General features: G+C 39.1%; 5 protein-coding genes and 1 long non-coding RNA gene across 11 annotated transcripts; 3 read left to right on the forward strand and 3 right to left on the reverse strand.

Moving 5' to 3' along the window:
- Positions 1-221: 221 nt before the first annotated feature.
- Positions 222-705, reverse strand: LOC130690000 (uncharacterized). Its single transcript, XR_009000871.1, has 3 exons — positions 565-705; positions 358-445; positions 222-261 (listed from the first exon to the last, which is right to left on the reverse strand). It is a non-coding gene; the product is annotated as an uncharacterized LOC130690000 (long non-coding RNA).
- A 371-nt stretch (positions 706-1,076) lies between these two features.
- LOC130689958 (beta-1,3-glucan-binding protein-like) lies at positions 1,077-3,086 on the forward strand. The gene is made up of 8 exons (XM_059495585.1): positions 1,077-1,094; positions 1,190-1,390; positions 1,458-1,537; positions 1,632-1,766; positions 1,828-1,955; positions 2,066-2,258; positions 2,321-2,528; positions 2,604-3,086. Exons 1-8 carry the CDS (start codon positions 1,077-1,079, stop codon positions 2,844-2,846), a joined length of 1,206 nt encoding a protein of 401 aa, XP_059351568.1. The 3' UTR covers positions 2,847-3,086.
- LOC130689963 (malate dehydrogenase, mitochondrial-like) lies at positions 2,970-4,773 on the reverse strand. Its single transcript, XM_057512918.2, has 7 exons — positions 4,559-4,773; positions 4,206-4,400; positions 3,980-4,147; positions 3,783-3,908; positions 3,586-3,723; positions 3,336-3,527; positions 2,970-3,252 (listed from the first exon to the last, which is right to left on the reverse strand). Exons 1-7 carry the CDS (start codon positions 4,631-4,633, stop codon positions 3,124-3,126), a joined length of 1,023 nt encoding a protein of 340 aa, XP_057368901.1. The 5' UTR covers positions 4,634-4,773; the 3' UTR covers positions 2,970-3,123.
- Positions 4,774-4,791: 18 nt separating this feature from the next.
- On the forward strand, positions 4,792-7,163 carry LOC130689951 (transmembrane protein 209-like). 2 transcript variants are annotated; one of them, XM_057512898.2, is made up of 10 exons: positions 4,792-5,058; positions 5,127-5,311; positions 5,375-5,482; positions 5,556-5,732; positions 5,784-5,909; positions 5,986-6,216; positions 6,279-6,413; positions 6,483-6,661; positions 6,747-6,866; positions 6,936-7,163. In XM_057512898.2, exons 1-10 carry the CDS (start codon positions 4,934-4,936, stop codon positions 7,059-7,061), a joined length of 1,512 nt encoding a protein of 503 aa, XP_057368881.1. In that variant the 5' UTR covers positions 4,792-4,933; the 3' UTR covers positions 7,062-7,163. The 2 variants fall into 2 exon arrangements, with proteins under 2 accessions (XP_057368881.1, XP_059351671.1); XM_059495688.1 differs by having other exon boundaries at positions 6,279-6,661.
- A 456-nt stretch (positions 7,164-7,619) lies between these two features.
- Positions 7,620-9,850, forward strand: LOC130689953 (phosphatidylinositol 4,5-bisphosphate 5-phosphatase A-like). Of its 5 annotated transcripts, none has more exons than XM_057512904.2 (8): positions 7,620-8,044; positions 8,102-8,278; positions 8,338-8,485; positions 8,540-8,943; positions 9,010-9,175; positions 9,236-9,370; positions 9,431-9,619; positions 9,728-9,850. In XM_057512904.2, the coding sequence occupies exons 1-8, from the start codon at positions 8,025-8,027 to the stop codon at positions 9,782-9,784; spliced, it is 1,296 nt and encodes a 431-aa protein (XP_057368887.1). In that variant the 5' UTR covers positions 7,620-8,024; the 3' UTR covers positions 9,785-9,850. The 5 variants fall into 5 exon arrangements, with proteins under 5 accessions (XP_057368887.1, XP_057368888.1, XP_057368884.1 ...); XM_057512905.2 differs by having other exon boundaries at positions 7,621-8,044; positions 9,724-9,850; XM_057512901.2 differs by having other exon boundaries at positions 7,622-7,832; positions 7,909-8,044; positions 9,431-9,850.
- A 21-nt stretch (positions 9,851-9,871) lies between these two features.
- Positions 9,872-13,298, reverse strand: LOC130689945 (rab GTPase-binding effector protein 1-like). Its single transcript, XM_057512888.2, has 12 exons — positions 12,910-13,298; positions 12,531-12,853; positions 12,386-12,472; positions 12,136-12,329; positions 11,960-12,071; positions 11,445-11,903; positions 11,238-11,383; positions 11,030-11,174; positions 10,688-10,960; positions 10,515-10,631; positions 10,347-10,457; positions 9,872-10,276 (listed from the first exon to the last, which is right to left on the reverse strand). The coding sequence occupies exons 1-12, from the start codon at positions 13,157-13,159 to the stop codon at positions 10,112-10,114; spliced, it is 2,382 nt and encodes a 793-aa protein (XP_057368871.1). The 5' UTR covers positions 13,160-13,298; the 3' UTR covers positions 9,872-10,111.
- Between the last annotated feature and the right edge of the window lie 109 nt (positions 13,299-13,407).

A 13,407-nucleotide genomic window follows, 5' to 3' on the forward strand; every position in this document is an offset into this window, starting at 1 on the left:
GAATAAACATGTTTATGTTTCATTTCACAAATAATACCTGTTGCAAATGTTCATTTTTATTTTTGCAACTGCAGTCAAGGTTAGTGTTCCATTGTTATAAGAATAGATGGTACTCAATGTCTGTAAAGAAATGTTTTATTGCACTAACCTACAGCAAAAAATTAACAATAGAATAAGCAACATTACCAACTATTCGACGGACAAGGAACAAAATTTTTCGAAGCAGCTACAAAGATTCATGACCGCCAGCATGTACTGTTCCTATTTATAAAACCAATGTACACTGTTGTGAGGATAATGAATATCAGTTATTATTTAATATATTATATAATATAAAATCAGATATTATTCAACTACCGTCCAACAAATGAAACATCGCTTTTTCTGTCTTCCTTTGGTAGATTGGTGGCCTCCGTTCATGGTCGATGTGTTTAAAATAGCTGAACTGAATAATAAATAAAAACTTGATGTACCAAGAAGAGTAAAAGTTAAGACATTTTTACTGGAATTGGAAAATGTTTCATATGGTTAATACTTTGATGAATCATATAACTACAACGTTACCATAATTAAAATGACGACAACCAAACAGCTGGCACACAATAATCTAAAATTGTAACAGCTTTCGTGGCACGGCAGACATCATATTTTCAAACTAAATCACAGACTACATAATAAACAACGCGATTATCGTCATAAAGCTGCGGAAAATCGCAAAAGCTGTACGAGTTTCCCCCTAGGAATAGGTTTATTGGAAAATTCTTTTTACGGGTTCTTCTTTTTTCCACTAGATGACGACCTAGACAGTGGGATTAGGTGGGTGGATTGAGTCAGGTTTTTTTTGTTGGGTGGGGAGGGGCAAAACGATTACAACCAGCGTTTTTTTTTTGCGACGGCTTCAATAGCGACATTCATTATTTTAAAAAAGGGGGTTTTGCTAAAAAAATAGAATTTGTAACGTGAAATAGTTTGAGCGTTGAACAAATTTCGAACTTCAGATCAGGATAATTGGGGAAACAAAATCTAGATAAACAGGGTTTGGAACCAGGGTTTGCTGTTTCAACGTCTCATAAACCATGGCTTTCTACTCGCAAGTTGAGTATGGTCGACTTGTCCTTATCGCGTTCTACTTGATCGGTCAGTGTGTCTTCGAGTATGTCAGTGGAAGTGTTTTTTCGAGTACAACTAGGATAATGACATTTTTTGCTTATGTCTAGGCTTTGCATTTTTCGTTTCTGACAGTTTCGGTTGCAATTCTTTATTGCGACGGGGCACTCCTTACGAAGCATCTTCAGCTGAAAGTGGGCGGTATTGTAGCATAAAACGATTACCGTATTTCAAAATTAGTCGAGGGCCACTTATTTGGAGAGACGAGTTTGATCACTTGGACGTAATTTTGCTGTTACTTTATTTTCCCGAAATACTAAAATAGTAATAATAATAACAACAATTAATAGTACAGCAAATGGACTCCAATGATTAGCGGCTGGCGTGGAAGCCATGCGTTTCAAATATATGTCAACCGCAGCCAAAATGTGTTAGTATTTAATCCATTTTTTGAAAAATATTCCAACGAGATTATAAATTATTTACCAAAGATGATTAACAATTTTCCGTGGAATTGAAAACAGCTACGTTCGCGACGGTAATTTGTTCATCAAACCGACATTCACAGCCGACCGCTACGGTCCCGAGTTTCTTTACAATGGGACGATCGATTTAACTCTTGAAGGATGCAACGTCAACTGGGGAGGGGGATGCATTGTGTAATCTCAGCTGAAAATCCAAAGAAGTTTCCCCGCTACTTTAAATTTCTTTCTTTGCCAGAAAATCCGGTGCCGACATAATTCAGCCTATTCAATCCGCGCGGATTCACACGAAAAACTCGTTCAGCTTCACCTACGGATTCGTTGAAGTCCGCGCTAGAATGCCCAAAGGTGATTGGATTTGGCCAGGTACATAGACGATTGACAAAGAAGTGATTTTAAAGTAAAATGTTTGCTTTTTCCCGGCAATTCCCCTCCCCCATCCTCCCCCCTCCCCCCCAAAAAAAAAAAAAATAAAGCTGTTTGGATGTCGCCTACCGAATCCGTCTACGGGAGTAATCCCCGATCAGGAGAGATCGACATAACAGAAGTTAGAAGCAACGTTAATCTCTCGTGTGGTAGTAAGTCTTACGGAAGGCAACTAAGTGGTACTACGTTACATTGGGGACCCGATTCTCATCATAACGGTCACAGGCTAACATATTGGCAAAAGTAAGGCGAGTTAGAATAAACTGACGTATAATTACAACTTACTGAAATGGGAATCGTTCCAGAGTTCAAAGGAATCCGGATTTCTCATCAGATTTCCATCTCTTCGCAATGGAATGGCTACCGACTGGCTTCAATTTCTATGTTGACAATGACCTAATCGGATACGTAACTCCTCCAGAGGGTGGCTTCTGGGAAATGGGCGGCTTTGAAGGGCAAAATATTTGGAACGTTACGGGTAACGGTACCCGCATCTCCCCTTTTGATCGTCCTGTAATATTATTTAGCTTAAGTTTAAATTGTTTATAACTGTTCCACACAGAATTTATGGATTGGCGGTGTTTTTAGTTTCATCTTATCCTGGATGTTGCGGTCGGCGGGAACATGTTTCCCGACTGGTGTGTTAACCAACCTTTTGATCGACCTCTCGAAAAACCTTGGAAAATGTCCGATCGCGTTCAGATGCGGCCATTCTGGGAGAAAAGAATGAACTGGTTGCCCACCTGGAACTCAGAATCAGAGGACAACACTATGCGTATTGACTACATTCGCGTTTATGCTCTTGATCAACATCATCGTTCTCATGGGTAGGTTATGGAAATATCGTGTGGCATGAAATCCAACACGAATTTAGTGCTGTCGAAAACAAATTTTTGGTGCCAATTGGCGAGATCAATAATATAAAATTAAACTAAAGATATTATGACACACGAGTTGATCACCAAACAAATAGGTGTATTTCTGCCTAATTATACACAACTCTGTAAATGAATCTAAGTGTGACTTACTAGACTTTATCCGGCAGATCATACAATACATATCCGATAGCTAGTTTGCTTCTTCTCATTAGTTTCTCACAACCTTTCCTTTAGTGTTTCTGGACGAACTCCTCGCCCTTCTTAATGTTTTTCTTTAGTTCAGGGATTGAAGCAGCAACTAGCTGCTTTTCGAACTCCGACAAGTTACCGAGTCCAAGATTTTTTTCGATACCATTGGGCTGTAATGCGAAAAGAAATTTTAACGTATGTGGCTACAGCATATATTATTAATATGAAACTTCAAGGAAATTAAGGAACTTACGCCCAAAAGAAGTGGGGTCGAGAAATACTTGGCTTCGGTCAAGTCCGATCGAACATAAGCGCATTCAACAACCCCCTTTTCGCCTCTGAGAGCACGGATCAAGGAGACGGCAAATCGGGCACCAGCCATTGCCATGGACAGGGTGGCTGAACCGGCACCAGCCTTAGCCTTTACGACTTCAGTTCCAGCTTCCTGTGGTAAAAAGGACGATAATGACTTGCAGCACAAATATGTCTTTTGAGGCGGTTACCTGAATACGTTCTGTAAGCGCTTTAAGCTGGTCAGTTGGGAATGAAACGGCAGGCTGACACTGGGAAATCAGAGGAATAATTGTGATGCCTGCATGGCCACCAATAACTGGGCAGTTCACTGTGTTTGGATCCAAGCCCTTGTAAATTGTATAGTATTAAGCAACTTCAACATGCATTTTTCGACAACCTTGATTACCTTCAGTTCAGCAATAAAAGCGTTAGCGCGGACAACATCTAGCGTAGTGACACCAAAAATTCTGTTCTGGTCGTAGACACCAGCTTTCTGGAACACTTCACTGGCAATTGGAACAGTGCTATTAACCTATAAGGGAAAACATTAATAAGTAAAATGACTTACCAAAATGGATAAAATTTTGACTCTAATTCACATACCGGGTTGGAGATTATTCCAACCAGTGCTTTAGGACAAACTTCAGCAACAGCAACAGCCAAATTTCGAACAATTGAAGCGTTGGTGTTGAAAAGATCATCGCGGGTCATGCCTGGTTTGCGTGGAACACCAGCTGGAATGATGACCACTTCACAACCTTCCAGAGAGCTCTGTAATTACAAAAGGATTTTCAAGGAGAGTTCTCAAATAATAATTCTGTTTTTTTACCATCAGTTGGTCAGGTCCAACAAAGCCCTGAACTTTAGCCTTAGAGTTGATGTGGCTCAAATCAGCTGCAACACCGGGTGTGTGTACAATATCGTACAAGTTGAGTTGAGAGACTAGTGGGGATTGCTTCAACAACAGGGATAGAGGTTGACCAATTCCACCACTTGCTCCCATGACAGCAACCTTGGTGTTGCTCTAAATTTTCAAGTTAGAACATTACAATTTTTTAGAAGCTAGAAGTCAAAGAGACAAAATTGTGAGGTTATTTTTAAAACGTGATCTCAGCTAAACTTAAGACGATTATCGCGTATAATTTTTCGTTGGCGTTTTTTTTCCTAGCCGTAGTATTTTACCTTTGATGAGGTAGAAAACTGCTTGGCTCCATTAAGGACCGACTTGAAAATCTGTGGTTTCGCTACGGCCGCCATGTTATTCTATTGGAAATGATATTACGTGATGTTAACTGCAGGTGATCACAACTAATAACCAGTCAAGGTCGTCTAAGAAAATGGAGTGAGTTTCCGTCCGTCCTGTCGACCGGTAGTACAATGATGCCGTATCGCCAAGTTTCAATTGGCGATTTTAATTTGCGGGAAAGTCGAATTATAAATGTTGGCAACGTCAGTGTTTTAAAGCGCCAAGAAGCCAATGCAACTCGTTCGGCAGACGACAACTTTGTACTCGACTCGGTTTTCCACTCGTGGAAAATACGTATTATTTAAATTAAAATGGATCAAAATGACAGTTTAATCGTAAAAACGATATCTAAGAAAAGACAGATCATGGAAGTTCAAAAACAAAAACCCTGGCTTGTGTGTAATCTCTTTGGGGCACTCATTCTATCTTACTATCTGTAAGTACATCTTGGCCAAAATTCAAAAATGTGTTTTAAGTAAAGAATACCAAATCAATATTCAACAGGCATTTTGAACAAGAGTGTTATGAGCTGACGTCCACATTTCTTTGGTATTCCATATTGGTAGTTTGCCTCATCTTGGTATTGAATTTTACCACTGGAATCTACTTCTATGTGAAAAGGACAAAATTTGATCCCCCTGTAATTCTGAGTCCTCAACAAAAGAAGCTTTTGGGTGTGAGAAATGATGGTAAGAAGCTATTGGTACATTTTTAATTTCAAATACTATTTTGTACTACATATATTGCCATAGAAATTGGATTTGTGACATCAACACCCGCTTGCTCACCCATTACCAAAAGGACACCCTTGATTCCCTACATTCCTGTTGGGTCATCACCTACAGTATCAGCAGCAAAATGTAAAACCACTTGTCCTTTGTTGTTTTCTGTCAACAAAGATATTTAAGTTATTTCTGCAAAATTTTGTTTCAGTTCAACAAGCAGTAAACCAGTCTGCTGGCAATTCTTCATTGCAATTTCAAAAAGGAAGTAGTAGCTCAGTATTGTATACATCCCAAAACTGGGATCTTGAAGATGAACTCTATGAAGAAGATTCTTTCATGAAAATGTGTAAAAGTGTTGAAAGAGAAGAACTTCAAACAAGTAGAGGTACATTTTTACACCATTTTCTACAACTTGCATTCATACTTCCCTATTTAGTCCAAGGCCAGGATGCCACTGGTATGAGCACAACGGCATCCTCGTGGCATTATTCACCATCTGCATCAGGAATAGCGGATTTTTCGCCACTACTAAAAAAGTATTCTTACCAGCTGTCGTTTACAGGTAATCTAAGCAACCGTAAAAAAAAATCGTTCGGATAATAAATAAAGCGAAAATCTTGCTTCTCTACGGAGAACAGTACCTACCACTGGAACCAGCGGAGTAGACGAAAATGCCAGCACCAAATCTCCTGCCAAAATTAAAGGTCGCGATGTATGGCAACAATTAGGAATTTCTGATTCTCAACTTCTCGAATATAACGAACAATTTCGGTTGTGGCTTTCTTCTACTGTACTTCAACCATTAGTTGCTGAAATTCAGCGAATTAATGAGTCCTTGACGGCCCATGGGTTAGCTGACGCTAGAATAGGTAAAACAAAAGTTGACGATTGCTTAAGTAAAAATGTATACCTTTAACTCGTGAATGATTAGGAGAATCCAGCCTGGAGAAATTGCGTAAAACTTGCCAGCTGGCTCCCGTGTCCGCTAATATACCATCACTTGTAGAAGTCCTTCCATATCTTGAAGTGACTTCACACCAAGATTATCTTTTTCGCTGTCTTAATCGTAAGTGTGCCGTTAGACAAGAAAGACGAGCCGAAGCCAGAACTAAATATTCCCTTACAAACTTAAAAGGGCTTGCCTCAGGAGGATGCTTGGGTAATTTTCGCTGGGATGGAGGCACTAAACGAAAAGATGTGGATGACAGTACGCCAACGGATAGCGCTGTAATAATGCATTGCTTGGCTACGTACCTCGACAGCCAACTTCCGGCTTTCACGGATCGCCCAGATAGACGACCTTTTACGGGACAGGTGAAGCAGTAAAAAAAAAAATACTTCTTTATCAAAATATTCCTGAAAAAAATGTTAGTAAATTAATTTTTACTTGTTCCACTAGTATCTCGTAAAATGCCCTGAAAAGCCTCAGCCCACATCAAATCCGCAAATAGTTGAAGTTCAACTTAACCCACCTCACTATAAACTTGTCATGGGGCCGGATGAGTATGAACTTCCAAAGGTGCGCCATTATTCTTTTCTCCTTCGTGGCTTGATCTAATATCTTTATCTTGATTCCGTTTTTTTCCAGGGCCGAAACAATATGCTGCATTCAGTGATACTTTTCTTTTGGTTAATCAAGACAAAATTTGAAGGGCGTATCGGGCGAATTACTTTAGGTGAAGCAGGACTCAATTTGCTGTGGATTTTCAACTGAATGTTCATAATATCGTATGTTCATAAAAAAATTGACAAACTTAAAAAGAAAAGGACTAAAGTGAAACTGTTGATTAATTTTTCAATAAAATCCTTCCCAGTTTGTAGACTGATTTCGCCCGATTTGTACTGTAAATGTTTTTTAAAAATCATTCCTACTAGCACATAACAATTTAAATTGTAAAACGTTTAGTTCGGGAGAGCTATAGAATTTTTGTTTCCCCTTTAATTCTCTAATAGTACAGTAAGGAGATCTAATGACAAGCCAGTATTCTCGTCTGAAAGTATAGACTTACTTCCTTCGTAGCGGCTGTTACGCACCACTATATGCGATACGGCTTGCAGCGTTACTGCGCTGCACTGTTTTCTGCCTGATGCATAGTACCTGCTGAGCTGAGAGGCACAAAGTTATTATGCATGTATAAAACGAAAAGATTTTACCTCCAAAGCATGAACTTTCTGCATAGAGAAAACAACAGCGATTGACATGCAGCATATGTCTTCGTATATTGGTTTGCGGTGGCAACTGCGGAAATGAATAGCAACGTTATCCGGCCGTATTATCCTGTACATGGAAAAACAAAATAATCCGCTTAGGATGTAGTTGCGCAGTTCGCCGTTTCCGCTTTGCTCTCACATGCATGTTTTGCTGCAGACGATAGAGCCTTGAATTCCGCAGAGTCAATAGTAAACATTGAAGATAACCCTGCGTCATTGAAAAAGCTCGACAAACTAGATAAACCATAGTTCAATAAATTATTGACCCAAATGGGTATGTGATACTCTTATCTCATGGCTTTTTTATAGAGACATAGAAAACACTTTGGTAACAGTTTCATCAACCTAAGTTTAGCTACTATAGACCACTTTGTGAAAGTGGTCAACAGTAGTGTAGCCATTAGGTCATAGACACAGTAGTGATTTAGGTGAGAGTTTGCAACAAAACACAAGACAAGTCAGTAAAATGACAGTGGATGTACTAAGGTAAACATTAATTGTTCGTAAAAGTAAGGTGTTATTTAATACAATGTTTCGGAACAGTATTTACCTTCTAACCTGGAATGTGGTAACTGTGGAGCCACCTTCAAGTGATCAATTGCAGAGCATATTGGATTTCAGTGCTGATTTCATTGCTGTTGGATTGCAAGAAGTGAAATCCCAACCACAAAATATCATTTCGGATTCTTTATATGAAGACCCATGGACTAATGCCTTAAGGCAGGAGTTATTGTTACTTAATTCTTACGAGAGTATAATATCAAATTATAATTTTTTAGAGATGTTTTGGCAAAACATAATTATGTCAAAATCCATACTGTGAGGTTAGTTGGAATCCTGTTGTCACTTTTCTCAAAAAAGAAACACCTGACCTCTATTAAAGATGTGGAAACCTCATTCACCAGAACAGGACTAAATGGGCTCTGGGTACTTTAAAGCTAAAAATGAGTAATTAAGGAACTAATTTTTTTTTACCTGCAGGGTAACAAAGGAGCGGTTTCCATTCGTTTCAATTTTAAGGGAAGTTCCATTTGCCTCGTCAACTGTCATCTTTCTCCCCATGACAAAAAGCTTGAAAGTCGTATAGCGGATTATTACTCCATAGTCAATTCACAAACATTCCATAAAGAAAAGATCAGCTCTATATTAGATCATGATTTAGTTTTTTGGTTTGGAGATCTCAATTTTCGACTTCATCCAGATTCATTTTCTACAAGTGAAATTGTTGATCTCGTTTCTCAAAACGATCTGAAACCCCTGCTAGAAAAGGATGAATTAAATGACACGATTTCAAGTAATAAAGCTTTTGGTGGATTTTCGGAGTGCAAGATCACTTTCAAGCCTACGTATAAATTCGTACTCAACTCAGAGCAATACGATAAAAAGTAAGTGCAGTGTAAACGAAACAAGTGAAATGCAGACGATGTAATCTTTTAACTTCTATTTCCTAGGAGACGACCGGCTTGGACTGACCGTGTCATTTATCGTAGCTTTGAAAATGTGGAACAGAAACCACAAAAGAAAGATGTTGACGTAGTTCAGTGTAGAAAGTATCAAAGCCATAGTAACTTCACAATCAGTGATCACAAACCTGTGTCTGCTCACCTTGATGTACAAGTAATATTAAATAATTATAGAATAAGATTACAAGAGTATGAAGACGACTTGGTTCTTTAGGTAAAAGGTGGTGTACTAGACGTTGTCACCTTCGATCCGATTAAGTCTTGGATTAGAGGAACAGTCGGTAAAATAACTATAACGCTACCAACTAGCATCGAACTATCTTCGTGGCATTGGATTGCAATATATCGGGTAACGCTTCCGAAAACTAATTTTTCATTAAACACAGTTTAATGAAGGGGAATTTTTTAGGAGCAATATTCAAGCCTGGGCGAGTACGTTTCTTACATGTGGATTACTCAGCAACCTCTACCCAGCCGACCAAGGACGTACGAAGTTAATGTTCCAGAAAATAGTATACGCATTCCCGGAAAGTACTTGGCTGCCTACATGAGTGACACGCACCCGTATCATGTTATGGGGATCAGTTCTGTTTTTGAGGTAACCCGCTTCTGGCCAGAAATACGTTTTAGCGTTCCTCCATTTTCGGATTTCTTACGCTTAATCAAGCAAATTTGGGCAGACATGTTAAAATATTTCGTTAGGTAGATGGAACCGATTTGCAGTATAAAGAATTGTAACTATTTAAGGCAAGTTTCAGCTTAAAAGGACAACAAAAGGAAGCATGTCAGCAATTTAACCACTGGCAAATAAAAAAAGTTTAAAATGGTTTTTCAATAAATAAATACGTCCTTGATGTTTTGAACCTTTTATCTGTTAGTCAAATTAACCAAACAATTTTTACTTATAGCGATGATCTATCGCGTCCGTCACTTATCGTGTTAATTGGAACACACGATGAGCGATCTTTCTGAAATTACGGCAATGTTAGTAATAGTAATTCTAAAAAAACAGTGGTGAATGACGGGAGACCTAAAGTGACAATAAAATCACAAATTTTACAAACGATAAAGGATTGGCGTGTTATGATTATCAATTAGATGGCTGAGGCTCGGAACTAAAAAATGGAGCACTCTCTTGTACCAAGAGGTAAAAGCATACATTGCAGACTCGAGACTGCCTTTTGTTGGGCCCGCTTGTAACGGTCTTGCGTAAGCAATCGCCACAAAAGATCTGACAGCAGTGACGACAATGGTGCTAATAATAATATACAAAAATGCATTAGCTGTATCGCTATTCAATTGTTCTTTTCCCATGATGTACTCACTTTGCGTTTGGCGACTCCGAATGTTTGGCGACACTCAGCACACTGATCGATATCCTCTTCATATTGCCACCGAAGTTCCTTTTCTGATTGGCGAATCTTTTCCAGTTGTACCTGAGGCGAATTCTTTTTGTAATTGCATCCAAACCGAAATGGGCACCATCTAGCGACCTGCAGTTGCTGTGATAACTGAACAAAGTCACGCTGGACCGCTTCTGACGTTTCCAAGTCTGCTTGTAGGGAGGTGACGCGATTTCTTAATTGTTGAATTTCATTTTCCATTTTGGCCTACAAAAAAGAATGTTAAAAAATTGTAAATCACAATACACCCGACTTGAAAATACCTTTGACGACACAGATTCGGAAGCACGGTTCTTTAGCTCAGCTAATTGCTCTTTGGCTTGTTGTAGGGCTACTTCCAATGAGGCTTTGCGACTACTCTCTTCATCGAGCTGCGTTTGAACGCTGCGCATGAGGCCTAGTTGTTCCCTTAGGTAATCGATTTCCCCTGTAAGAGAGTTTTCCAGCGTCTCCTTTGATTGCTGCTCGCTAAGTAACTGGTTCTTTAGTACTAGAATCTCCATCTTCCATTTTCTCTCCAATGCTTCTTTGGCTACCTTTGTAAACATTCCAAATTTGCGATAAAGGAAATAAAGCGAAAAAGATAAACTTGTTTCTTTTTATACCTTAGCTGCAATGAAATCTTCTCTGAGATTCAGACAAACATACTGCAATTCTTGCAAATTGTCGGGTAGATTAATCATTTCATTCTGCAATTGTTCGGCATGAAGGCTATGCTTGCCTACAAGAAAATCGTTCTCTTCTTGCAACCTACAAACAACTAAATCTATAAAATCACTCAGTCTAAATTAATATATTGTATGTTTTTAAGACCTGACTAGTTCGGTATTGACCGACTGCCGGTCAAATTGAAGCTGCCGCAATGTTTCCTGGGCTTGATTGCGAAATTTGTTAAAAGCGGAAGTCACACTCTTCAACTGACCTTGAAGATCCTCAATATTACCGAAAAGCGAGTCCACCTACACGTCAAGAAACGGGACATAAATACATTTTTTTGGAGATTCTTGAACGATTTCTAACTTGTTTTTCGTAATCCTTTGCCATTTCAGTCCATTTATGTTCCATGTCTTTGATAAGCTCTGACAACATCTGCGATTCCTCCCGGGCTTTTATCAACTGCTTATCTACCTGTGCTTTTTCTTCTTGCAGCTGCTGTAAATCAGCTTCAAGCACTGTATATCGTATAACATTTTGATCATCATTTGCTTGAAGGAAGCTACCCTCGCTTGAGGTCAAATTACTGTCGACGCTACAGGACGACATGTTCTCGATCTCTTCCTTTGTTGAATTTTTTATAGCGGTAGAAGCCACCTCTGGAATCCCAAATGTTGAGGAATCAAGGACATAGGAGTCAACTGAAATTTCCTTAGAAGGTGACTGAGCTGACGATTTTCGTTTAAGAACGGGGGAAATCCGGCTGATTAAAGGTCCAATTCTGTCCTTAATAGGGAAGCCTTTTGAGACGTCTTTGTTGCAATCCTAGGAAATATTGATTCATTCAGGGCGTGTTCTACAGCTTTATACTACTAAGGTACCATCATGTTTTGAGATGTAGGATGCAAATTGTTTTTCTGCAATGAACGGCGCAACTCCCGATGATGGCGACGTTCCTGTTCAAGCAACTGACAAGTTTCTTGCATCTGAGACCTAAAATTTATTATTAGTAAAATAAGTAAAATTACTCTACTAAGCAAAATTTCTACTGTATAACCTCAAACGCTCACGCTCCTCCTGGAGAGTGGTTCGTTGGGCATTAAGAATCGCAAGAAATAAACCAAAGTCTCGTTGAGATAATTGATCCTGGGTGTGTAGTTCAGTTCGTGAGATCAAATCAGCTATGGCGGATTCCAACGATTCATCTTCTGCAATTTTATTGAGTAATTCGGAGCCACGAACCAATTCAGCCTATTAAAGAATTGCTAAACTGTTTATCGTAATAATTAAAAATTTTTATTTACTACCTGGTTGCTCTCATAAACCCTCAACTGCTCATCAGTGTATCTTAATTTATCTTTCAAAGCCTTGATTTCTTCTTCTAAAGGGAGAACCTGGTGCAAAACAGTTTAATTATTAGAAGTCAAATGTGCAGTTTCTTGTGGTATATACCAAAGATCTCAAGACTTCTACATCTTCCTGAGCTCTTTTCATGCTCTGCTCTAGATAGTCATCTCCAGATGAGTCAGTTGATGAAGCAGTCACAAGGGGAACTTGGGGCGGTGTTTGTGATGTTAATATGTTAGGATTGGTTAAATTACCCACTTTACGAGCAAGTGTCTTTGTTACTGCCGAAAAGACATTGGGATTGTCTCTATCTGAAGAAGTACGTAATTCATGTATTTCTAGTTCTAAACGAGTGACTATATTTTTTAGTCTGCGGATTTCTCCTTCACTGTGTTCTTGGGTTTCACGAACAGCTTCTTCAATGTTTTCTAGACACAAAGAAAGTACAAACATTTAACTAAAAACCAACAGAACTGTAACATACCTTTCATCAATTGTTGTAATGTTGCTACCTCTTCCTGGCATTTTCTCCTTTCTGTTTCAATTGATTCTTCTAAGGAATAATTTGCAACAGCTGCAAGGCTTCTTGCCTCATCCAATTCAAACTGAAGACGTCGGATTTCTTTCTCCTGATCCCCCGGTGTCTCTTTAACCACAGCAGCAACAGAATTAACCACGCTATCGGTAATATCAGGACATTTAGTCTGAGAAGTGTCAAAGGCGTTTTCAGCCATCCTACATCGATGCTCTCGATGGCAAAAAACCTCTTTGTGGATAAGTACGAAGGAAAAAAGATAAAACACTGCAACTCCAACCACTCTGAATCAGATCATGTTGACATGACGATGTCATTATCCACCTGGCGGGCTAACGACGAGTTTTGCCTAAATGTTACCTGCAGCTTGCATTTTAAGTTGCAACACCTGTCAATTTTTGGTTTTGCTTTGAGCGGTTTTCGGCTACTGACATACAACGACCATAG

This window comes from Daphnia carinata, chromosome 6 (assembly GCF_022539665.2).
Source record: "Daphnia carinata strain CSIRO-1 chromosome 6, CSIRO_AGI_Dcar_HiC_V3, whole genome shotgun sequence".
Classification (NCBI taxonomy): Eukaryota; Metazoa; Arthropoda; class Branchiopoda; order Diplostraca; family Daphniidae; genus Daphnia; species Daphnia carinata.

Coding starts and splice junctions, on each gene's coding strand:
- LOC130689963 (XM_057512918.2), bottom strand. CDS start 4,633: ATGGCGGCCGTAGCGAAACCACAGATTTTCAAGTCGGTCCTTAATGGA. Junction 4,148..4,205: donor TTGGACCTGACCAACTGATG/GTAAAAAAACAG, acceptor TTGTAATTACAG/AGCTCTCTGGAAGGTTGTGA. Junction 3,528..3,585: donor CGCTTACAGAACGTATTCAG/GTAACCGCCTCA, acceptor TTTTTACCACAG/GAAGCTGGAACTGAAGTCGT.
- LOC130689953 (XM_057512900.2), top strand. CDS start 8,025: ATGACAGTGGATGTACTAAG. Junction 8,944..9,009: donor TCAGAGCAATACGATAAAAA/GTAAGTGCAGTG, acceptor TCTATTTCCTAG/GAGACGACCGGCTTGGACTG. Junction 9,176..9,235: donor CTGCTCACCTTGATGTACAA/GTAATATTAAAT, acceptor TTGGTTCTTTAG/GTAAAAGGTGGTGTACTAGA.
- LOC130689951 (XM_059495688.1), top strand. CDS start 4,934: ATGGATCAAAATGACAGTTTAATCGTAAAAACGATATCTAAGAAAAGA. Junction 6,217..6,278: donor GTTAGCTGACGCTAGAATAG/GTAAAACAAAAG, acceptor GTGAATGATTAG/GAGAATCCAGCCTGGAGAAA. Junction 6,662..6,746: donor GACGACCTTTTACGGGACAG/GTGAAGCAGTAA, acceptor TTGTTCCACTAG/TATCTCGTAAAATGCCCTGA.
- LOC130689945 (XM_057512888.2), bottom strand. CDS start 13,159: ATGGCTGAAAACGCCTTTGACACTTCTCAGACTAAATGTCCTGATATT. Junction 12,473..12,530: donor TAGAAGTCTTGAGATCTTTG/GTATATACCACA, acceptor GTTTTGCACCAG/GTTCTCCCTTTAGAAGAAGA. Junction 10,632..10,687: donor CCGAATCTGTGTCGTCAAAG/GTATTTTCAAGT, acceptor TCTTTTTTGTAG/GCCAAAATGGAAAATGAAAT.
- LOC130689958 (XM_059495585.1), top strand. Junction 1,391..1,457: donor ACGAGTTTGATCACTTGGAC/GTAATTTTGCTG, acceptor AACAATTAATAG/TACAGCAAATGGACTCCAAT. Junction 1,767..1,827: donor TGGGGAGGGGGATGCATTGT/GTAATCTCAGCT, acceptor TTTCTTTGCCAG/AAAATCCGGTGCCGACATAA.